We start from the raw sequence: 24,737 nt of genomic DNA, 5'->3' as shown, positions 1-24,737 counted from the left end.
AGGGAGATGTTTGACAATTTTGAACATTATTCTGTTTATAGACAATTTATGATAAAATGTGTTGGCTTCAAAGATTCTTAATGTAGTTATAGTATTTTATCTGCATGGCCTGGGGTTGGGGGAGCATGCAAAGTCTCCTTCCCCCCATCAGTGATGAACCAGAATGCTTCACGTGGTGCGAATTGTCTCTGGGCACCTCCCGTCCCTGGCAGGGCAAGGGGGGAAAGATCTCTCGTGCTCCCCACCCCATAGGGGAGCGCACAAAGTCTTTTTCCCCGTGCATGCGGTGCCTATCAACATTGGTGACGTGCCCCTCCCCCTACAAAAATTATTGCCCGCTCCTGCTCAAAAGCCATCTGCTCTTGTCCTGAAATCCGTTTTAATTAGCACCCCAAAGGGTTTTTCTGGCACCAGGTCTCATATTTCAAGTGAAGCATTCTGGTTCATCACTGACCTGGATTGCAATCAGTGTCATCTGCCTAGAGTAAGCAGGAGTAGAGTCAACAACAGTAGTCATTGTCAAGAAACATTTTTCTGACTTGTCCAAGTCTGCTCCTTATAAACCTGACAAGCAATGCAAATTTTCAGTGACTCTTGACTTTTGCATTCTTCAACACGGTCAGGTCCCAGTAACTGAAGCTCCTATCTCAATACCAATGGCATTTGGTGTGGTCTGACTTAGAATCTTCTGTGCTATGTTGTAGTAGAAATCTGTTGCTGCATAGTATTAGTGTACATTAGGGATGTTAGCAAATGTTTATGTTTGTAAACCTATAACTGCCAAATTTGTGAGTGTGTGTGTGTGGTGGGGGGGGGGGGGTTGGGGGCCAGGGACTTGTTCTCTTCCCCCCACCCCAGGTTTCCCTATCCTGCTAAGGGATTGTTCTTTTCCCCTCCCCCAGATCTCCCCTAGCCCTTCAGGGACCTTTTTTCTAGCCCCCTCCCCCAGTGCTATCGCCAAGGGCTGGGACAAGGGAAAGGGACTGGGGCAGGAGGGCTACTTACTGGTGTGCTGGCAGGCAAGATGGTGGAGCCCTAGCTGGAGAGATGAACAACTAGATGCTTCCTCTTTCCTCCCTCCTCCTCCCTCCCTCCGCATTTGCTGCCTGTATCAGAAAGAGGCAGCTGAGGGTGGGCCTCGCTGACCCCGGGCTCCATGCGGCTCTGCTGCTTTGAAATGCTGCGTGGAGCCTGATGACGTTTTCCCTGTGGCATTTCAACGGCAGCGTCCAGCTCCCTAACTGACCCCGGGCTCCATGTGGCGCTTCCGCTTTGAAATGCCAGCAGAAGCACGGGGCCAGCAGAGGACTGCTTGAATACCCTGCTGGCCCCGTGCTCCCTGCAGTGTTTCACCCCCTAAAAGATAAAAGGTTAGGCCAAATGAGAATTATCTAAGGGAATGACTCTGGCTACTGTTATGCAGAGCGGACTACAAGATGATCACAGTTGTCCCTTCTTGACTTAGAATCTGTGAATATATGCTATATATTAACTGTGCCCTTCATCAAAGGTACAGATTTTCCTAAAATAGAAGGTAACAGGAAAAAATTCAATACACTGTGGGTACTTCAGAGCCTGCTAGGGAATGCACATTTAGTCTGCAAGCATATGTGTGCCTGACGTGCAGAGATGAGTCACTTTAAATGAAGCTGATTAATGGTGACTACAAGATGGTAGCATTTATTTTAATTCTAGTGGAGAAATGATATATCTGTGTGAGGGGAAAGCCTATTGGGGACCATAGGAAATTATATTCTCTTCTATATTTTGCAGACCTTTTCAAGGTCGCTTAAAATCTGATCATCTAAAGGGCTAAAGTTGGCCATGTATCTTCTAAGAGAATATTGTAATACAGGCAGTCCCCGACTTACGCGGATCCGACTTCCGCACTTACGAATGGGACTTTTCTCGCCCCGGAGCTCGCGGGCGGCGGGTCCGCCCAGAGCGCAGCGGTCCCGCCACCGTGTCTTCTGGGGCGAGAAAAGCTGCTCCGGGTCTCCCTGGTGAGGACTCCCCAGCACAGCAGGGAGACAGGAGCAAAGCCGCAGAGGCGGAGGACCCCGCCGCCTGTGCGGCTTTGCTCCGGGGCAAAGGAGCAAAGCCGCACGGGCAGTGGGGTCCCGCCGCCTGTGCGGCTTTGCTCCTGTCTCCCTGCTGTGCTGGGGGGGGACTTCCCCCCAGCACAGAAGGGAGACAGGAGCAAAGCCGCACAGGCGGCGGGACCTCTGCACCTCCGCGGCTTTGCTCGGGTCTCCCTGGTCTGCTGGGAGGGGAGGCGGCGCAGCTAGTGCCCCCCCCCCCCAAGCAGACTAGGCTTTTGTTGCGGGACACCTGGGGTAGAGCAGCTGGGGTGCTGCCGGGTTGGTCCTGCGGGGACCTACCCTGCAGTGCCACAGCTGTTCTGTCCCAGGTGTCCAGATTCAGCCGCTGTTGAAACTGATCAGCGGCTGATTCCAGGAAGCCGGGGGCAGAGCAACTCTGCCTAGGGCTTCCTGTAGTCAGCCTCTGATGAGTTTCAGCAGCGGCTGAATCTGGAGCCAGTTCCGAGTTACGTACAAATTCAACTTAAGAACAAACCTATAGTCCCTATCTTGTACGTAACCCGGGGACTGCCTGTACTTCTAATATAAATAAGTTGCACATATTAATTCAAAAGGAATTTATGAATCCGTTACTAGCTGACTAAGCAAGTATCCTTGTTTTAAATATGTTATTTACAATGACTTCTTAAAAGTAAACACACCCGCTTCTTTTCACATTGTAATGAATCTTGGATGTATTTTTGTGTACTCAGTATGTATACATATATAAAACGGGTTTTTTTTGTCAAAAACATTCTATTTGAGGTTTGCCATAATTGAGGAAATAGACATCCAATGATACCCGGATGTATAATTTAAGTATGACTTAGAAGGTTCCAATGAAGATTGGAAACTGTGGAATGTAAGTAAATATGAGTGCCTTGAAAGGTAACTTTTTTTATTTTTTATTCAGCCTTGCCAGTCCTCCTGCTGTGGACCTAAGAACCATCATGGAACTTGAGGAAAATATGCAGAAGCGTGGAACTATGCCAAAGACAAATTCAAGGTTGGTAAAAAACCAAAATCTATAAAAAAGAGAGATGTTGACGAATAGACCATTATGGATTTACTTCGTGGTTCAGATGGTTTAAGATTTAAAAGAAGGAAAATCTATCTCTTTTTGTGTTTGTACAGCTTTGTTTATTCATTTTGTTATGGAATTTCTGTCCATGTATTTAAAATGTATGTCTCTTTATGCAATGGCCTGATTAAGCAAGTTAGTGCAGAACCCTCACTTGGACTCCTGAGACATAAATGGAAATATTAGTAAAATAACAGATCATATGTGGAATCGGCGGCCTACCTGGCCAACCATTTTTGGGCTCTCTCTGTTCAAATATAATGTAAATTACCACCTTGTTGCTCTTTGGGTATCATCTGTTCCCACCATCCCTTCCAGACTCCCCAGTTGCATGGTGTTGTACCAGATTACCACTGATGTGGATTTGGGGGGGGGGGGGGGGGAGAGATGATTTCAGTGCATACTGGACCTTTCGCAGGACTTTTTTGCCCACCTATTAGCCTAATTGTCACCTGTCTGTATTTTAAGGAGCAAACACAAGATGGAAAAGTGCATTTTGGAAACAAAATTCATGGTAAATTAAAACTTTAGACCAGAAATACTCAGTAAAACTGTATATACATAAACATAAAAATTGAGTTAGTGGGGTTTTTTTTGTTTTTTGGGGGGGGGGGGGTATTTTTAGGTATGTCTACCCATACGTGAGAGTGGTCAATGATTCTGCCTTGATCAGAGAAGGGGGAACATCCTGGGAAGTCTCCACCATCTCGCTCGGAGGAGCAATGTGAAAGCATAATATCTAGAAGAAACTTTAATGCAGGGCTACTCAACTTTGGAAAGCTCTGGGGGCCACAGTGATACTCACAGCACATGCCGAGGGCTGAAACTTAAGTGCTGTTGCATATATATGCAAATATATGCAAATATTTTCTTTTATGCTGATGGGCATGAATGCAAAGATTAACGCAAGACTATGCAACATGCAGGCTCTATTTAAGTCAGTTCTGCTGATATTAATAAAATGCAATATTTACCCGATTCCCACCCATATGACAGCACTTTTAATGAGTAATGACAGTCCAGAAATTTAACTACTAAAACACATATCAACAGAAGACCATTATATTGACTTGCCGTTGGGGAACGTGTTTCCAGTGGAGGCCATGTTCAAAGGATCCCACCCATGGGCCACGTGTTGAGCCCTGCATAAACCCAAACTGCACCACAGGCTGCAAATAAATGGGCCGCATGTATGTGTTGAGTAGCCCTGCTCTAATTCATTGTATGTCCAACCAAACAATTGACTTCCCTTGCACTCTTTTTTAAAAAAAAATTGCATCCAACATATACACTTATTTAAATTCCACTTTGTGCTATTGGTGGTACTTGATAATGTTTTACCTCTTGACACCAGCAAAGTGTCCCTTGGGATCCCATTTTCTAAATGTGGAAGACTCTGAAAATAGAAAAAGACAGAGAAGCCTAGTTGCCTTTTAGTTTCTTCTTAACTGCTGAAGTGTTGAGGACTATCTGTGTTTGGTTAAGTTATCAGTCAGTTTTCTCTCTTTTTAAAGAAAAGGTGCTTTTTTGACACTGGTATCTGGACCCATGCAACATGAGACAACTTCCTCAAACATCTGTGCTGTTGAAGGGAGGCTCCTCAGGCCCAGTTCACGAAGTCTGTCATTAATTCTATCATTGACTTCAGGGAGCTGCTCACCTGAGTGACTCTTTATCTGCCTTGAAGCAGTGTCCAAGTTTGTGTTTGACTAAGATTGATGATACTCTAGCATACACATTGAGAAACAGAAGTTCCTGAAATAGTCTGGTTCAATCTAATCTGATGCTAAAAGTCTTGCATTGCAGTTCATTCTAATCTTTGTGCTTGAAGAAGTCTGCTGCCTGCATTGGTGATGCTAGGTCCTTAAATCCACCCAGAAAAAAAATCATTTTGAAGTTTTGCCCAATACCAGTAGCACTAATGTTCCTGGTTTCATTGATGACTTTGGTAAACTGTTAGTTGAAATGGCTGTCTACCCAGTGTTAATCAAAATAGAATACCCTGCTGTGAGTTTATGAAGTTTGGCATCAGCAGTGTTAGATACAGTAAAACTTCATTAGTCCGGCATCCAATGCTCCGGGACTCCTGATGGCCCGGCACCATCAGGAACCCGGAAGTGCTGGGGCAGCTGGACAGGCTTCCCCCATTCAGCTGCTGCTGAAACTGACCAGCAGCTGAATCGGGGAAGCCGGGAGCAGAGCAGCTGGGGTGCTGCCAGGTTGGTCTGGTAGTGCTGCCCCTCGGGGCTGCGGGACCAACCTGGCAGCACCCCAGCTGCTCTTGGGGACGCCTGGGGCAGAGCAGCTGGAGTGCTGCCGGGTTGGTCCCGCAGCGCCAAAGGACGGCGATGTGGGACCAACCCGGCAGGACCCCAGCTGCTCTGCCCCAGGAGTCCCCGATTCAGCCGCTGCTGAAACAGATCAGCGGCTGATTCCAGGAAGTCCGGGGCAGAGCTGCTCTGCCCCGGGCTTCCTGGAATCAGCTGCTGATCTGTTTCAGCAGCGGCTGATTTGGGGACCCCTGGGGCAGAGCAGCTGGGGTGCTGCCGGGTTGGTCCCGCAGCACCGAGGGGCAGCGCTACAAGACCAACCCGGCAGCACCCCAGCTGCTTTGCCCCAGGCGTCGGGATTCAGCCGCTGCTGAAACTGACCAGCAGTGTCAGTTTCACCAGCAGGCTGAATCCGGACGCCTGGGGCAGAGCAGCTGGAGTTCTGCCGGGTTGGTCTTGTAGCGCCGCCCCTCAGCGCTGCGGGACCAACTCGGCAGCACCCCATCTGCTCTATTGCAGGCATCCCTGATTCAGCTGCTGCTGAAACTGACTCCTGGGGCAGAGCCTGACTATCATGGCGGGGGAGGGGAAGGGGGCTATGAGGGGTCTGGGGTGGCATCCCCTTCCACCCCACTCCAGACCCCTCATAGCCCCCCCTTCTGATAGTCCGGCATATCTGATAATCCGGCACCCCCTGGGTCCTAAAGGTTCTGGATTATCGGAAGTTTACTGTATATGGAACTCTGTTTTCTCATCACTTACCAATGTTGGATCATTGAATTTGCACGCCTCTCCTATTTATTCATGATAACTGCACATTGACAGGAACCTCTGAGTTTCCAGCGAGCAGCTTGGATGTGTTTGGGGATTATGAGAAGTGGACACAATTCCTATGCCTCTGCAATGGAAGTGTCTGTTCCAGTCATATTTGGTTTCCTGGTCCTGCATCTTTGACATTTTAGCCTCAAACCTATTCTGCATTAATTCTAAAAAGACACATATAGGCTTTCATTCTCCCTTGGACTTGGTCATCTGTACTAGTCACCTCAGTGGTATTCTCATAGGGTATGTCTACACAGCAAAGTTATTTCAAAATAACTTTACTAGTGTCTACACAGCCAAACCGCTATTTTGAAATAAATTCGAAATAGCAGAGTGCTTATTTCGAATTTGGTAAATCTCATTCAACAAGGAATAATGCCAAATTCGAAATAGCTATTTCGAAACAAGTGCTGTATAGATACTCATATCGAAATAGGGGGCCTCCAGCCTCCCCAGGATGCCCTGGTGGCCACTCCAGCCTCAACCAAGAACACTCCTCTCCCTACCTCCTCCCCGGAACCCTTAAAGGGGTTGACTCTGGCCACAGTGCCTGTGCCAGCTCCAAGCCTGCAAGTCACTGCCTCTGAGCCAGTGGCCCCAAAACATGAGCCAGCAAGCCACTGGCAGCCAGCCCTCCTCTGCTCCCCAGGAGCAGTCTGCCAGCTCCCAGGAGCCTGCCAGGGCCTGGAGAAGGCAGGCACCTTCCTGGTCCAGGGTGGAGATCCTGGACTTTATTCAGGTTTGGGGGGGGGATGACCCCAACGTCCATGATCTCCTCACTAGACAGAGGAACACGACCATCTATGACAGGATAGCTGCCAACCTGGACACCAAAGGCCACATGCGAACCCAGGAGCAGGTTTGCATGAAAATCAAATTGGTCCAGCGAGACCCCCACCTCTGAGCCCGGAGCTTCACCTCCCCCTTCTTCCCCTTGCTTCCCCCTTCCAGCTCCCCTCTCCCACTCTCTCTCTTCTCTCCTCTCCCGCCTCCTTTCCCCATTCTCACCTGAGTTTCATTTCCCCTTCCCCAGTTTTGTTAAATAAAGTTTGTTCATGAAAATACATGTATTTTATTTGACATCAGGAAGTGGGTTTAGGGAGGGGTAGGTGGAAGGACATGAGGGAGGAATGAGGCACAAGCCCCCAGTGGGGCAGACCAGGGAGGCTCTCAGTGCTTCTCAGGGTGGAGCCTCCCGGATGGCAGCCTGCAGAAAGTGCAGCCAGGCTCGCAGCAACGCGTCCATGAGAAGCACCAGAGTGCCCATGGGCAGGTCTGGCTCCATGTTGCAGAGTGGTGTGGTGTCCCAAGTGAGGGCAACTAGAGCATGCAGAGACAAAATGCTTTGCTGTCCCTCATCGAGGTAGGCAAGCAAGCAGGGAAAGCTGAAAACCAGCTGTCCGGGGGAAGGGGGGGGGGCGTGGAGAGGAGTCCCTTTAAGCACAGACCTCAGATACTTTGTGTGGCTGCTGCCTGAGGCTATCTCTTGACCTGATGCCCTGCTGGGCCTGGTTCCGGCCGGCCTTAAATGCGATTCAGCGTCCACTCAGTGTGGAAGCACTATTTCGAAATAGCAAAACGCTATTTTGAAATGTATTTTGTTTGTAGACGTGTTATTTTGAAATAACTTATTTTGAAATAGTTAATTCAAAATAAGATATTTCAAAATAACGCTGTAGTATAGACATACCCATATTGTTTTGTAAACTTACCTGAACCTTCACTCAGGTAGTCACAATGGCTAATGGAAAAATTCTCAACTTGTAAGTTTCAAGTTCTCAGCTAAGGATATATCCCAGCTAGGACTCTTCATTCATGGAGAATGACTGACAGTTGTATCCAGTTCTGCCTAAGAATCAAACAAAATTCACTGTCATTGATGGTACTCTCCTTTTGTACTAGAGTCTAGAATTCTTTGGCTTTTCCTTTGATTCCACTGAGTCAGGAGGTCTGTGTGAAGATCAGTCATAATGGATCCAGAAAGTTGTCAGTAGCCTTAATTGTTCTTGGCAGCTTCACCTGTGAACATCTTAAGTCTGATGTTTGTTAGTACCAGAAATATTGTTTTCCATTCTCCTTATTCTTTGTCTGAGTTGGGGTAAAAGTATGCACCTGAGCCTGAATCTTCTCAGGTTTACAAGATGAATTCTGGATTACTGAGTTGCTTTTATGGAGAGGTTTATTCTGAAGTCTTGTAGATCGTGTTAAAAATGCAACCCATGAAAACCTGCAGCAATAAATATCAAAGTTTTCTTATCTCAGTAGTTGAAGAGAGTGATTCAGAATGGTTTTCTCTTGGTTTTGATACACTATACTTTTAACATTGGTATAATTCAAAAAGTTCTTCCAGACTGAATTGGTGATGTCACACTCCTTATGATGTCACACTAGGAGTGGTACAGTCCTTTATGGAAGACTTATTCCTTGTACTAGCAGTAATGCTATTTGGGAAGTTTGCTTTGTTGTTATAACTAAGACAGCAAAATTGAGTTTCCTTTTCAGCAGTTTTGCAGTGGATGGATTTACCTGAGCAGTCCTTGGGTTATTCCCTGGCGCATGAATCTCCTTTGTCACGAGATTAAAATCTTTCCTTCACACAACTCTTAGGATCTGTGCTCTGATTCACATGTGCATGTCGTCTACACCATATACATTCCTCATAGCTTTAAATATGGCAATATTGTTGGTGAGATGCAGTTTAGCACATAGTCTGCATAAACTGAATTCCATATGGAAAATGTGGTCCTGTGCATATCTTCAACACAATTTCCAGATATGAAGAAAATCCCTGATTTAATTTTTCAAGCATCTAGTCTATTTTTATTCCCACAATCATCTTTCTCATTTTTGTGTTTGGTTACCTGAGAAATTAAGTTATTGTTAAGTAAATTAGAATACTAAAGCATCAGATAGATGCTGACTGTTTCATCATCTTTCTTTGCAATGATGCTACACAGGCATGGGCATCTATATGTGCTTTAAGCAATCTTTCTCTGACAGACTTATTTCAAGAGAAGACGTTTCAGTCACTTATACTCTTGAGCTAATGTAAATGTGGTTAGTTTTTCTACCGTACTGGGTCCTGCCATGAGGGCAGGGGACTGGACTCGATGACCTCTCGAGGTCCCTTCCAGTCCTAGTATTCTGTGATTTACAGCTTTTACCTAGGCTTTCAGTCCATTTTCCATAGGATTCTGTTGCTTTTGAGTCTTCCACAAGTAGGACTATACAGAGGCTATTTGAAGGAGGGAGAAAGATTTCTACCAAAAGCTGTTGTCCTTAGCATTGCCACTGCATATTGTTACTTCCTGCCTGCCTTCCCCACTTCTTTGGAGTCTTGGGAAAGAATTTCTTCAACTAGAGAAGGAACTGAAGGATGTCTGGACAAGTCCCTGTATTTTATAATCTGGGAATCCTTGTAAGGAGCAGGGATGGAAGGGTGAATATTCTCAAAGGACACTGCTCTTCAGAAGATCCTTCAACTTGATGTTTTCTTTTTAAGTTAGTATTTCAAATTATCATCTGTTTTCTAACTATCATTTTAATTTATAGTAAATCTGCTTCTCTTGGAATCAAGCTTTCTCAGAAGCAAAGAAAAATGATTGCCATGGCGGCTAAGGATAATGGTTCATTTACCATCAACCTGGAGACTACTCCCAATACAGCCACTCCTGCAAAAGCTGCAAAACCAGGAAGTGCATGGTATGTCATCTTCTTCTTTAGCTCTGTTTGCCTTTGTGTTGATTGGTTCTCGTTAGACAGTATTTTTTTTTAAGATGACACAACTTCTATTCAGTTATAAGAAATAATTGTTGCTTATACTTTTTGTAGAACATTTTAGTGTTTATAAAATTTTTAAACAGGAGTTATGGTGGATGGTGATGACTCTCTCAATATTCATATAGCTTAAAGTCCATAGCCAAGCTGGGCCCTGTTGTGCATATTGTGAGTATAATCAACCATGGAAAAGACATGATAGACATAAGAATGTTCATCTTGGATCAAACTAAAAGTCCATCTAGCCCAGTATCCTGTCTTCTGACAGTGCCCCAGAGGTAATGAACAGAACAAGTGATCATCAAGTTTTCCATCCCTTGTCACCTATTCCCAGCTTCTGGCAAGCAAAGGCTAGGAACACCATCCCTTCCTATCCTGTATAATAGCCGCTGATGAGCTTATCCTCCAGGAACTTGTCAAGTTCTTTTTTGAATCCTGCTATGGTCTTGACCTTCATCATCATCTGGAAAGGAAAATACAGGACTATGTAGCACTTTAAAGACTAACAAGATGGTTTATTAGATGATGAGCTTTCGACACTCTCCGCGGAGGCCTGAACAAAGACTCCAGCTATCTTACCCATTACAAAGATAGCTTCCCTAATTATCACCTCTAACACTATTAACTCACAGACATTTACCCTTCCCCACCTCTCATATCATTAACTCACAGGCATTCACCTTCCTTCCCCCTCCCCCCCCCTGCATTCCCCTTCTGTTCTGAAATGTGATTTGTCCTTTTCATATGTGTTCACTTTTTTTTTAATTGTATCCTTTGGTATATATGGTTGTGACTATTTTCTTCCACTATTTGATCTGAGGAAGTGGGTCTGGCCCACGAAAGCTCATCATCTAATAAACCATCTTGTTAGTCTTTAAAGTGCTACATAGTCCTGTATTTTATTTTAGCTACACCAGACTACATGGCTACATTTCTATCACCATCTGGAAAGGAGTTCTACAGATTGATTGTGTGTTGTGTGAAGAAGTACTTCCTTTTGCTTGTGTTACATCTGCTGCCTATTTATTTTGTTTGACCCTTAGCTCTTGTCTATGTGGCATAAATAACATTTCCTTATTTACTTTCTCCACACCAGTCATGATTTTATAGACCTTTATCATATTCCTCCCAGTCATCTCTTTTCCAAAGAGCACGGGAGCAGTTCAGTATCATAGTCATTAGTTACTGTAATTACCAGGGCTCGGAAGAGCTGGCGCAGAGCGATCTGTGCATGTGCATAGCACAGAACTGCCCGGCTGGTTAGCGGGGCTCGCCGCTGCTTGGCAAGCCCTAGTAATTACAATTTTCCAAGTTTATATGGAAAGTCTGAAGAATTGGTGGTGACCCATTATTAATAATCACTCTGGACAAAGAAAAGAAACAATACGTTTTTTTATATTAATTTGAAAATGTGTCTTGTTACAAAAAAAAATACCATATATTTGCATTTCCTTAAATAATTCTGTATTCAGAGTAAGTCTTGCAATTTGGGGCAAATATGGTTTTTTTTTTTTTTTTTTTTCATACATAAGAAAAGTTTGAGTTCTTGCTTCAAGTGCAAAGCAGAACTCAATCTGAACCCTAGAGCTCTGACTTCTTCCATAATGGAAGAAACCGTGTGTTCAAACTGCAGGATTTGGAGTTTATTGAACTTTGTATAATGGTTTTATGGATACATGGGATTATCAGTTAGACATCAGAATTCTTCATAGTCAACTATGAAGTGTTGCAGTGAATATAGTACCTACTTTAATGAGCTCTAAGATGGTACATCATGTCGACCTGAGTTGTTTTTTAAATTTATTTTCCTGAATGGTCCAACAAAGCATGAATTAAGCATTCTAGGATGTTTAAAGCATCTGTTCACCCAATTTTTGCAAGAAGCTGTTGGGTTTAGTGGCTCAAGTTTAATTTACTGGCTACCGGGAGCTGACTTTTAGTAATTTCTTTTTGTTAATTGGTGTATTTTATAAGTACAAGCACCCAAAGATTGTTAGGCATATTTCAAATAAATAAAAAGTGAGCAAGGTTGATGTTCAGTATTTTTTCCAAGTATACTTTAATTTCTATTTCATTATTCTTTTGAAATATTTTGTATAGTGTGTGGTGCAGGCCCAGGTATCTTAAGTTAAAAGGCCTGTACCACACACTGCTGCTTCTACTGAAGATTATTTTTCTGGTTTAATTTTCATATGGTCATAGATGCCTATAAATGTTTGTTTTCAATATTCCAATTGTGCTTGCTCAGCGGGAAAATGGTGATAAACCAAGAGTTAAAGCTCTAAATGTTTCAAATAGGGATGTGAGCACGCAACACTCAGCCGAGCCACTACGGAGGGAGGGGAAGGGTGCGAGGTGGTGACGTACATGGCCAGGGGACGTCACCATGTACGTCACCGCCCCCTCCCCCTCCCGCTGTGGCACTCAGCTGAGTGCTGCGCTCCTCAGCCGGGCCGCCAGGAGAACCAGCAGCGCAAGGGGCTGTTTGGGCTCCCCTGGGATGGTAGGGGAAGGGAGGGTGGTGACATACATGGCCCCACCCTCTGGCCCTGTACTGAGCAGGCAGCACTCAGCCAAGCACCGCGGCGGGAGGGAAGGGGAAGGGGGGTGGGGAGAGATGGAGGGGAGAGAGAGGCAGGAGGACAAGAGAAAGGGAGAGTGAGAGGCAGGAGTGGGAGAAGAGAAAGAAAGAGATGGGGAGAGAGGCAGGAGGCGAAGGATAGCTGGGGAGGGGAGGAGGCAGTAGGAGGAGAGAGAGAGAGAGACAGAGTGAGAGAGCTCAGGAAAGAAGACCTGAAAATCCCATGTTATGACGGGCTAATTGGCTAGTTTCAAATAATTGTCTATCTTTTGGAAAATGGAATTAACTTTGTTAAATAAAATTTAAACTTCAGAAGGGAAACTGTAGATTTCTGTTGAACTTGTGCTAGTTCTTCTTCTTCTTCTTTTTTTTTCTTTTCTTTTGGTAATAACAGTTATTGTCCACATTTTCTGTCTGTCTAATTTTCTGTAAAAGAATGGAATAGTAAGCTTAGGTGCATCACTTATCCATGTAGAATCGTGGATGTTTGGATTCAAAATGTAGAGTGCATCTGGCAGCAAACTGAGCTTTCCATGCAAGCAGGATACTGAGAGCTATAGAGTCTTTGTGTTCCAGTGAAAGGAGATACTTGTATTGGAAATTCAGCAGCTTTACTGGCAAGAACTTTTGCCAGAAGGGTGTGGGACCTTCTGGTACTTTCTTTAGTTGATTAAAAGACAGCATAACTTATATCATTCTTTTCTTTTATGCCAAAAGAAACCTTCAATTTTTCAAGTTAGGAGATTGAAGCTAAATATCAAGTGATTTGAAGACTAGTAGAAAATGATAAACTTTGTCAGGTGCAATTTTATTTTGAGAGCTTCCCATGTCTCACTAGGTATTAAACAAGGTATATAATGTGTGTGTATTTGGTTCAGATATCTAACGTCCATCTGGAATGGAGGCTTTCCACAATTAAAACTTACACACATTTTTGCAACTAAAATATTATTATATGTGCAGAAATCCATACTAGTTCTCCATCTATCAAAAATGGCTTTTATATAGGAATGTTTAGTTGTGGTTAATTAGCTAATCGAGTAGTTTATGGAATTTCCATCAACTACTCGATTAGTCAATGGGAGGGCAGTTACTACCCCCCTCTTCAGCTCTGCAGTTTAAATGTAGGAAGTGCTGAGTGTGCAGGCAGCCTGGCTCTTCCTATATTTAAAATGCAGAGCTGCAGCAGGATTAGCTCCTAGAGGCGGTGCAACAGGAGTGAGCAGTCTCAGCTTGCACCAGCTCTGGGATGCTGCAGCTCTACCTCTCCTGCCCCTGCACCACACAGATAGTGCTGGAAGGAACCAGCTTTTCAGCCGACTCCCCCTGATACAGAGGCAGCGGGGAGGAGAGGCAGCGACTAGTGACTTGACTACCTGATAAGCCTAAGCTTATCGGGTAGTTGACTACTCGAGTAGTCGCTTACATCCCTACTTCTATAACACACCAAAATGTCAATAGCTCTTCTGTAAAAGAACTGCAGGCTTGTTTGTGTGTAGCCAACATTCCATAAATACGATTTTTTTTTTCAAGTTTCTTCAATGTCTTTAAAAGAAAAGGTATGTTAATTACAATATGGTCCAAAAATTAGTGTTACATATTAGGTGTATGTGACAGTACCCAAAAGAATGAGATAGTGAAGATATTGCACTTGAGCCATTAGACTAGCAGCAATTAAGCAATAATACTATCTCAAACACTTCATTTTGTTTATATCTAAAATGATTAAAAAATAGTAACATAGGTTCTTTGCTGTGCCCAGTTGCCATTGGTTTGCTGCTAGGGTGACCAAGTGTCTGGTTTCAGCTGGAACATCCGGTTGAAAAGAGATCTTGGCAGTTCGCCTTTGTCTGGTTGGTGTACACAGTGATGCTGTGAGGCTTCCTACTAGCTGATGTATAGTTCCTGGGAAGCAGCTGGTATGTCCAGTTCCTGGCCTTAAGGGCAGCCAGGGGAGTCCATGCATTGTCCTGCTTCCCCGCCTACAGGTGAAATTCCCATTGGCTGGGTCAGGGGACAAACTCACATGACTCTCAAGCACTCAGCATGTGACTGTTGAGAGGTTGTGGCATTCTCCTCTCCCAGTGCTCCTTGGGGGAAGGATAGCTCAGTGGTTTGAGCATTGGCCTGCTAAACAGAGGGTTGTGAGTTCAATCCTTGAGGAGGCCATTTAGGGATCTGGGGCAAAATCTGTCAGGTATGGGGTACTTGGTCCTGCTGTGAAGGTAGAGGACTGGACTGGATGACTTTTCAAGGTCCCTTCCGGTTCTAGGAGATAGGCATCTCCATTTGTGTGTGTGTGTGTATGTATGTGTATATATATATATATATATATTCCCCATCCCAATCCATCTGTTCCCCCATCCTTCTATCATTGCATCCCTCTCCACCCCATCCTCTTACCCCTCCTCCTTGCATCCCCATCTCATCCCACCCTGGCCTCCCCCACCTACCCATCCCAGTGTTGAACCTCTTACAGTGCTCTCCCACCCATTCTCTTCACCTCCTAGTCACCCCCCCCATAGCCCTGCATCTCATTCACCTCCATACACTACTGTGCTCCCATTATGCCCTTATATCCTCCTGTGTGCTCCCCCTCGCCCACATCCTGATGCACCTGTAGCTTTCTGCCTCCTCTTCATACTCATCCTCCCCACATAGCCCTCCCCCCAATCACCTACTTACTCCTTCACTGCCTCCTCTTATCCCCACCCTGCACTTGGCCTCTTCTGCTCCCCTTTTGATCCTCTCTCTCCTGCCCCCCTCCATTTTTCCCTTCCAGTCTATCCTCCCTTCCTGGCTGGGTGATTTAGACTACCCCTAGAAAAATATATGAAAGTGTCCTTTTATGGTCAGGTGTGTGCATACATGCATTGTATGTGTGTTAGAGACTGCATGTCTTTTTGTAGAGGCAGGTGTGAATTGCATACACCCATGTAAATGAAAGTTGCAGTCTCACTCTGACTTTTAATAATTTTTGCTGGCTTCCTCACAGAAGAATTGATAATACAAAATGTGCGTATTCCTAACAAGTTTTTAAAAGGGAAGGGAATGCTAAAAGAAATGTTTTATTTCTTAAAAAGTGAATGTTGTTGACTAATAATTGCAGAAGAGGCCCCACCTTTGTTTAGCTACATTATAAGCTTTTTGCTGCAGACTCTCTTTTTATGTGTATGTCTGGCATCTTCCACTTGAGAGCCATGATCTTAGTTGAGGTCTCTAGGCACTATAAAACAATTATAATAATGTGGAAATATATATGTTAGTGAATGTTAGGTATATACATATGAATACATATGTGTTTCTGCATGAAGGCATGGGAGTCAGTTTGTGCAGATTTATTTATATAGGTATTTAGACAGGTGTGCATTTCTGTGATTGTGCTCTAGGCATTTGTATTTGGGCTTCAGGTGTGTCCTTTAATGGACAAATGGCAGCTATAATAATGTATGTGTGGAATTAGGACCACACAGTTACAATATAGGTATTTATGAAATAAAAATATATTTATTGGTCTATCATTTCTACAACTTAACCACCACTGACAAATGTGAATTTTAGTCTATTTGCTCATAGATGAAACAGAAATGTTACATTATACAAAATGTTTATATGGATGTTGTGACCTGAACAAATCAGGTTTTGTACTTGTTAAGAGCAATATTTGACAAGTCACTGAGAAAATAGAGCTAAGGGTAGAACAGATTCTTAATTTCCCTTTTGGATTACCCATTAATTATGCTCAAAGAAAATAAAATACTCCCACGATTTTGGTTTTCCAAGTTATATTCTTACTAGCTATCTTTCTTACTTGAATTTGAAGCCTAAATTCACTTTCACCTATTTATCCTTTTGTCATTCATCCATTTTGGAAACCAACACCAGCATGTAGGAGTGTATGTATGACACTAATGAAACAAATACTGTAATAATGTATCTGTTTTTGGTGTCTTCATTTTAAATAGGATGTTGAAATATTGGAGAGAATATAGAAGACCGCCACAAAGATAATTTGACTAGAGAAAATGCTTTACCCTGAAGAGCTTAAAGTTCTCAAGATGTTTAGTTTATCAAAAAGAATACCGAGAGGTGACTTGATTACTGTGTAGAAGTATTTTCATGGGTAAATAATATCAGATACTCTAGAAATTCTTAATTTAGCAGAGAAAGGAATAAAAAATGTCTGGAAGCTAACACCAGAAAAAAATTCCAGTTAGAAATAAGGTACACATTTTTTTCCACCAGAGTGATTAACAATTTCAGCCTTGCAGTGAAAATAAGCTCATGAGTAAGGATTGGAGAGAGCAACTGATGGAGGGAAAGGGGATAGAGGCAGTGGGGCCCTCAGGAAGGGACAGGGCTTAAGGGAAGGGGCAGTGCAGGGGAATAGGGCAAGTGTGTTCAGTTTTCTGAAACTAGAAAGTTGGCAACCCTATGTGTAGTTGTGGCAAGGAGGCAACATGGAGGTAGTTAGGTTCTTTACTTGTCTGGTGGGCTTTGTAATGGTCTCAGAAATGGCTCCTGTTACCTCTGTCAACTAGTAATGGACCTCAAGGCACTGCCTGGGAATAGCTAGCATGTTCCGGTCATGTCTCCCGTTCACTCATACTCCAAGACTGCAGTAGGTGTGGCAAAGGAGCATGCTGACACTTCACCCGTTCTGTGAGGAGAATTCCAGGCAGGGACTTGCACCTTATTTTTGTTCTCTTTGCACTGCTTGGATGCAAAGAAGAAGAGTGCATCATCGAATATGTGAGTAATAGCTTAAAGTAAAATTGTAATGTGTAATAGCTTAGATAAACTTTAATTTGGCTGAATCCTGCAGCTGAGGGTACATCAATTTGAGGATGTAGTATTAAACTGTTCAGTTCCTGACATACTTGAGATTTTCCTAAATAATTCTTGATTGAGTTTTCTGGATATTTAATTTTTCTTGCTTTGGTCATGATATAGGTTTATAATTCACCCCACATTGCTTTGGTATAGATAGTATTATGCTTGAAAGAAATAATCTTAAAAAAAACCCCACTCTGGCTCTTTTTTATTCACATGAATACCCTGTAGTATAATGAAATACCATAAGCAGTCCCATTTAAAATAAACAGCAGTACTCATGATAGCAAAGTTAAGCATGTGGTTTAGTGCATACAAGATTGGTGCCTGAGATCCTGACAGGAAGAAATTATACAGTAAAGTTGTGATAACTTTTCTCCTGTAAATAAAAATTGCTTTTGAATGTTAGTAATTCTCCTCACTTCCCCTAACTCAAGAGTACTCAGTAGCCCAGGGGTGAACAGTAATTTTTCATGGGGTGGCTAATCCAAGAGTTTGGTAAGTGTTCAAGGGCTGCACTTTTTTATATCAGTGGAGGAGGGGCAAAACCTGGATGGAAGTCAGGTGCAAAAGGGAGCTCCAAGTAGGGGATTGGGATGCAAGAGGGGGTATAGAGTCTGGGAGAGTGTAAGGGTGTAGGAGAGTATTCTGATCTGGAGGAAGGGCATAGGAGGGGGTACAGAGGGTTTAGTTTGTGACCCAGGGCAGGGATTAGGCGTGTGGGGAAGGAGTGAGCTACCAGGTGCAACCTCTGGCTGAGAGACACTTATCCTATTCAGCTCCTGGCCAGATACTTGGGCACACTACTGAAGTGGCCTATTGTGGGGGCCTTGTGCATCTCTGTAGAATTAATACTACTAGCATATAGCTACACTTGACATTGTAGTGTAATATTAACAATAATGTTAGTGAATGCATGTTTGTTGTTTATACTATAGAAAGATCACAAATGTTTGTTACTTGTACTTAACTCTAGATTTTACCATTATAAGTTACTAAATATTTACATGTAGATATCTCCCATGTGAATTCCTTTAGCTTATTTATGGCAAAAGGCCTGACAGATAACAATATAGTCTTGAAAAATGTAAGTCTCTAAAATATTTAGGTATTTTGTTGTTGTTTTTAAAGGGCATCTTCATTACATTCAACTTTGCCAAAGTCATTCCGCAATCTCGTACTGGAAGAAGAAAAATCTGTCAGTGCAGGTCATCCTCCAGGCATCAGTGTCAAAAAAGTTTGTTTTAAAGGAATTGAGGGTCCGCGTGCTGAAAAGGCTGTAAGGTAAGTGTTGTTTCTCTCCCTTCATTACTCATGGGCTAATGCCCCCACCTGTGGAATTTGGAGGCAGTTCAGCAGTGATGCTTAAGAAGGCTCCAGAATTAGGTTCCAGTTTTCAGCTCAGATTACCAGATTTTCTGTCTCCTGCTGTAGAACAAATTGGTGGTTCACTTTCTCCTGACCATTTTGTTCTTAAAACCTTTGTTTTTATTTATTTCCATGCAGTTGCAACTTTATAATCTTCCTCCTCCCATGCTCTGGTAAATAGCAGCATGGTAGTTTCAACCACATGGATCTGCCCTGTATCTCTTTCCTGCCAGACTCCTGTGCAACTGTTCAAACCTGACATGAGCTGGACTGCAGATGCCCATCTTATGAAGCCTTTGATAAGTAGCACTTATAAGTTCTGCAGTCTGTGAATTATGCCTCACTTGTTACCTGTCAGCTGAACGTCACTCTTCAGGGGTATGGTGTCAGAATCAGACCAGCATGTTAGGTCCTCATTCTGCCCTGGGAAGCCACAGCTCTAATGCAGAAAAGATCCAATCCAGCGGTACTGTGCTTTCAGTGAGAGAGTCTAAGGATAAGGAAGAAGCTGTCAAACCAGCTGAAGGGGTAAGTCCCACAACAAACCTGGATAAGAGGGAACAAACCTGTGAAAGTTTCCAAAGCTGCTCTCTCTCCTTCCCTCCCCTTGCCCCCGATCCTCAAGTACTCAAGGGCTGTCAGGTCCCTGGGGAGAGTAGGGCTCCAACGCTGCTTCCCTTCTTCCCCACTATGGATTGAGGAATTATCATGATACTCAGGGATAAATCCTGCAAAATCCAGAGTGCCTAAAAGGCAAAAGCAAATGTGTCCTTCTCAGAGTAATAATTAATATTGTTAATTGACCAGTGGAGGGAAAAATCATGGTTAAACCCTTCTCTTTTTGTTTTCTTACTGTGGTAATATTTGCTGGCACTTTTCTTCTACATGGTTTTTCTCATGGTGCTCTGTATCATGCTCACCACCCTCAACCACTCTGCATGTCTGGCTCTGCAGAGGAGGATGTTCTTGTGCAGCCTTGCTTTGGGCTATAGTCTAATGGAAATGGTATCAGCTGGCTTTCGGTGTAAAGACCCTTGTCCTGACAAGAAAAAGGATTCATATTTCAGGAAGCAGCAGAGTGGAAAGTGTGCCTTCTGCATGTCAGCCCTAAATCATAATGACTCCGATTTACTATAGGTCGGACCTCCCTGGTCCAGCACCATTGGGACCTGACGAGTCCTGAATAAGAGAATTTGCTGGACCAGGGAAAGTCTCCTGCCTCTGACTCTCAAGCTCATAACTTGCTGCTTGACAGGCTGCCTCAGCAGGCATCCTGCCTCGCTTTCCCCTACCCCCTACCTGGCTGGACTGCTTGCCTAGCAGCTTCTGGCTTCCTGGGCAGCAGAGGCTCTGGCTCTTGCTTTGTGGCTTTAGCCCCATGCATTCAGATGTAGCTGCAGGGCTCTGGCCCTGTACTCCAGTGAGCTGCTGCTGGGATCTGGCCACAGGGTTGCTGCAGGGATCCAGCCTCACGCTCCCGTAGGCAGGTGCGGGGCTTGACTCCAGACTCGCATTCCTGTGTTCTGCCACGGTACCTCAGCCCCGAGCACCCAGGGACCACTGTGGAGCTTCAACCCCCCCACACTTACCCATGCTGCCGGGGGACTCTGGCTTGGCCCCGCACTACCGCAGGCTGCTAGAGGCTGCTGTGGAGCTCTGGCTCTAGTCTCACGCTGCCCCAGCTGGGCTGCTGACCCAATTGACTTAGCCTTGGCTTGCCCTCCTGCCCTTAGGCTCCTAGCTCTCTGGTCCAGGAGCATCCATGTTCCTGCTGAATGACGAATGTTGCCAGACCAGAGTGCACCTGTTTTTGGAGGTACAACCTGTACTTAAAGCCCAGAGTGTTTCTAAGCTGCTCCTATGACACTTACCTCAATGGGAGCCAGCCTGAAGGAGCCAGCAGGCAAGTTTTCAGGTTCCTAGGCACATCTAGCAAGTTACTTCCACAGTTCAGTATGAGTACCAGTAACACTTCTCTGTTGTGTGATCCCTGTGCCTGGATGAATAGTGTACTACTTAGACAGCTAGGGTAAAAAGAGTATACTTACTACACCTTCTTTTAAAAAGAAAAAAATCAGACGCTTGCAAGGAATTGATTAATATTAATAAAATATCTTCCCTGTAAAGTATTCTTAGGCATATATTCCCATTAATGCTTTCTGTGAGTGCATCATAAAAGCCAAATGAGCTGAAGGGTAGAGCTTAGTCCTGGAGCTTCCAGCAGCAACAGTGGTGGCAACCAACTCTGAATTCCATAAGTGGCGTATTCCATAGTTAGCCTATGAGTAATGATTTCAAAGAGATAGAAAATTATCAGGTAAGAAATGTCTCGATTTCTAAGCTAACATGTATAACACAAGATTTTTGCTTTCTTAGTGATTGGTAGTCATCCTTTTTTGTAAATCACTGAATCAGTTTTTAAAAGAAAAAACATGCTAGCATTTATTAGTTATGAGTAGAAACCAAATATTCTTTTTATTAGTATGCATTGGATTTTTTACTTGCCATGCAAATATATTAACATCATATTTATATTAAAATTAAAGAGGTTTCAGATTCTTCTTATCATGTGGGCAAGGCCATCTGCTAATACTTGGACTCAAACCACAGATTAATTCAAGTTATATGGAGAAAGGAGGGAGGTGCTGGTTTTGATATTTCTAGTTTTATTAGTCATTTTTTCTATTTTGAGACTGTCTTTGTGGATTTTCTTGCTTGATTTTACTTATGGATTGGAACCAGTTTTCTTGGCAATTTGCTGGAAGTATGGTGGTGGTTTTGTGACTTTTATGATTAGGGCTCTTTGTCTGTCATGGAGGTGGTAGAAGTCACAGACTCAATGACTTTCCATGACATCCTTGACTTCGGCAGTGGCCCATATGGCTGACACCTGGAATCAGCTGTTCAGGTGGCCTGGCTACTGCTGGAGCAGCCCATGGGCCAGATGCACTGGACCCTGGTGGAGTGGCCAGGGGCAGGCCTGCTGATGGCAAGAGGAAGGGGGGGCATAAGAGAGCCCCCCTGAGCACTGAGGCAGCAGCTGGCTCCATGGATCAACTGAGCAGCCCAGTCCTAGGGATGGCTGGAGCAGCTGCTGCTTGATGGCCCTGGCAACTGGCCCCAGGGACTATACGAGTAGAGCTCTCAGGGCTGGACAGTGCAATTGCTGGTCAGTGTCCCCCAGTAGCTGGTGCCATGCACCATTGCGCCCCCCCCCCCCTCCTTCCACTGGCAGAGCAGTGGGCCTTACCAGCTAAGATTTAATCAGAGGTAAAATTTATACAAGTTACAGACTGGGCACACACTGAATTTTTTTTATGGCTTGTGACCGGTCCATGACTTTAGTACTTTAAAAAAAAAAAAAAAAAAAAAAAAAAAAAAACACGAACAAAAGACCCATGACTAAATTGTAGCCTTAATTATGAGGTTCGTGAGTTAGCAACTGGACTGAGATGACCAAGCTCTCTTTTGTTGACTGCTTCAATTACAGTATTTGTGTACAGTTATCTAACTCAAGACCCTAGTGTGAACTGGGGAATGACAAGTTACAGTCCTATATTTTCTTTAGAGGACACAAGTATTATACCAAAATTAAATGGCCTACTAAATCTTCCATTGAGGGGCTGGCTGGAGGAGGCTATCCCCTAGCCCTGCCCCTTCTGCTTGAGGCCCCACCCCTTCCAGGGCATTACCAGGGCCATCCCTAGAAGGGGTGCAGAACCTTGGGCAGTTCTTTGTCTGGACCTAACATTAGTAGTATATAATCTAATTTAGGATTAAATTCCTACATCCTCCTTTCAAGGATGGTATGAAGTAATATTAAAGCTGATTGTGCAAGATGTAATTTTCACAGCACTGTGACTTTTTTTTTTCAGTGTGCTTTCATTTTTTCTTAACATAAAGATAGGTTTAGCAATTAAAGCTCTTTGAAAGTAGTGTGAATGAAAAATAAAATGCTTTGTCAAAGCGAGATCTACTTTAGTGACCTTACAGTTTGTTTAATGTTTTAGATGTTTTGCCATCTTTAATTGCCTTTACGCTATTGACATCTTTCCTTTTTTTAAATAATGCTACCAACTTGTGATTAGGAAAACAAAAATGTTTTGTTTTTAAAGCTAATCCATGAAACCCTGCAAAGGTGAAATATTGTAAAGGTTAGAAGTAACCCAGAGTTAAGTGGGATCTTTTTTTAATGACTGTATAACTACACATCTTGTAATGGTTCTGCTCAACGTTATTTAATGAATCTGGATTTTTATATACAGTGACATTAACTGCTTTGAAGCACCATTAAATATACTAAGACTTCTGTATCTACATCCATAAATATTCATATTGTATTTGCAGAACATAGAGGGCCAGAATTTTCAGTAAGACAGAATTATCTTTGTATATCTGTAATATATACTTGGAAAGGGATTTGCATGACTTTGACTAGACAGGCCATATGTGGATGTAGACAAGTCTATGTACCATAAGTTTAAAAATCTGGTCCATAACCAGAGCGCTAGTATTCTTGTGTACTAAAAGTGTTAGCCACGCCACAAACCTGTACAACCTTGTTTGCAATGATACGAAATGCACACTGGACTGAGGATGTTAAATTTCAATTAATCAGCTAATCAAGTAGTAAATGGGATTTCCATCAGTTACTCAATTAGTCAATAAAGAGGGCTGGGGGGCCCGCTAATCTGCACCTCTGCCTTTAAATGCAGTAAGACCTTCCCGCATCTCTTACTACATTTAAACGTAAGAACGCCCATGGTGGGTCAGATCAAAGGTCCTTCTAGCCCAGTATCCTGTCTGTCAACAGTGGCCAATACCAAATACCTCAGAGGGAGGGAACACAACAGGTAATCCTCATGTGATCCCACCCCTGTCTCCCATTTCCAGACAAGGGTCCCGACTTTTGCACCTCTGCCTTTTAAATGTAGTAACAGCCCCGCTCACGCCATTTCCCTGCTGCACCTCTGCCTCCCCTGCCCCCCTGCAGAGATGGCTATGGGGAACTGGCTGTTAAGCTGGCTCCCCCCCAGCACTCACTCCTGCTTCTTCCCCCCAGCACTCACTTCTGATACAGAGGCAGCAAGGTTGGGGAGGAGCAACTAGTCAAGTAGTGACTTGACTGCCTGACTAGTCACTTACTTTTGATCTGCCTGACTAGTTAGTCACAAAGGGTATGTCTAGACTACGTGGCTCTGTCGCCAGAGCCATGTAGATTAGTTTACTAGACATACCCAAATGAAGTGGCGATTTAAATAATTGCTGCTTCATTTAAATTAAAATGGCTACCGCGCTGAGCCAATCAGCTGTTTGTCGGCTCAGCGCGCTAGTCTGGACGCTCCGCAGTCGACATCAAAGGCATTTGCAAGGCATAACGGGGCAGTCAACAAATGCCTTTGATGTCGACTGCGGAGCATCCAGACTAGCACGCTGAGCCGACAAACAGCTGATTGGCTCAGCGCGGTAGCCATTTTAATTTAAATGAAGCAGCGATTATTTACATCGCTGCTTCATTTGGGTATGTCTAGTAAACTAATCTACATGGCTCTGGCAACAGAGCCATGTAATCTAGACATACCCTTAGTTACTACACTGGACAAGGCAGGGGCTTACTCAACACTGCCTCTTTGCATGTCTATGTATGTAGATTGTAAAACCATAGAAATGGGACAGTTACATCCTATGTCTTGCATATGACATTCTTGTTAAAGCTAACATCATTGTGTCTCCACAGGGAAGTAGTGTGTGCAGACTTGCTGAGTGCACTGTGCTCCCCACAGCTCCTGCCACTGCAGGAAATATAGGGATGAGGGTGCCCTGGCTGCATCCCCAGGCCTGACAATCACCGAGGCCATGTCCCTCAGGGAAAAGGTGCAGTGGGGGAAGAAGGCAGGTTGGGATTTGGGGATTGGGTACAGATC

The 24,737-nt window shown here is 44.0% G+C and overlaps 1 protein-coding gene across 4 annotated transcripts in view; it reads left to right on the top strand.

Annotated features, from left to right (window-relative positions):
• IBTK (inhibitor of Bruton tyrosine kinase) overlaps positions 1-24,737 on the top strand; it is a 116,881-nt gene that overhangs the window by 79,336 nt on the left and 12,808 nt on the right. For 3 of the 4 annotated variants that reach the window (XM_075923811.2, XM_006115894.5, XM_006115893.5), the window contains exons 24-26: positions 2,995-3,087; positions 9,807-9,956; positions 18,577-18,729. In XM_075923811.2, coding sequence (XP_075779926.2) covers positions 2,995-3,087; positions 9,807-9,956; positions 18,577-18,729 — 396 coding nt within the window. Of the gene's footprint in view, positions 1-2,994; positions 3,088-9,806; positions 9,957-18,576; positions 18,730-18,951; positions 19,342-24,737 lie in introns of all 4 variants that reach the window. The other variant, XR_012902586.2, reaches the window with a different exon arrangement.

This window comes from Pelodiscus sinensis, chromosome 3 (assembly GCF_052426305.1).
Source record: "Pelodiscus sinensis isolate ZL-2025 chromosome 3, ASM5242630v1, whole genome shotgun sequence".
In the NCBI taxonomy this organism is placed as follows: Eukaryota; Metazoa; Chordata; order Testudines; family Trionychidae; genus Pelodiscus; species Pelodiscus sinensis.
The sequence above is the reverse complement of the archived record's forward strand: the minus strand, read 5'-3'. Positions and strand labels throughout refer to the sequence as shown.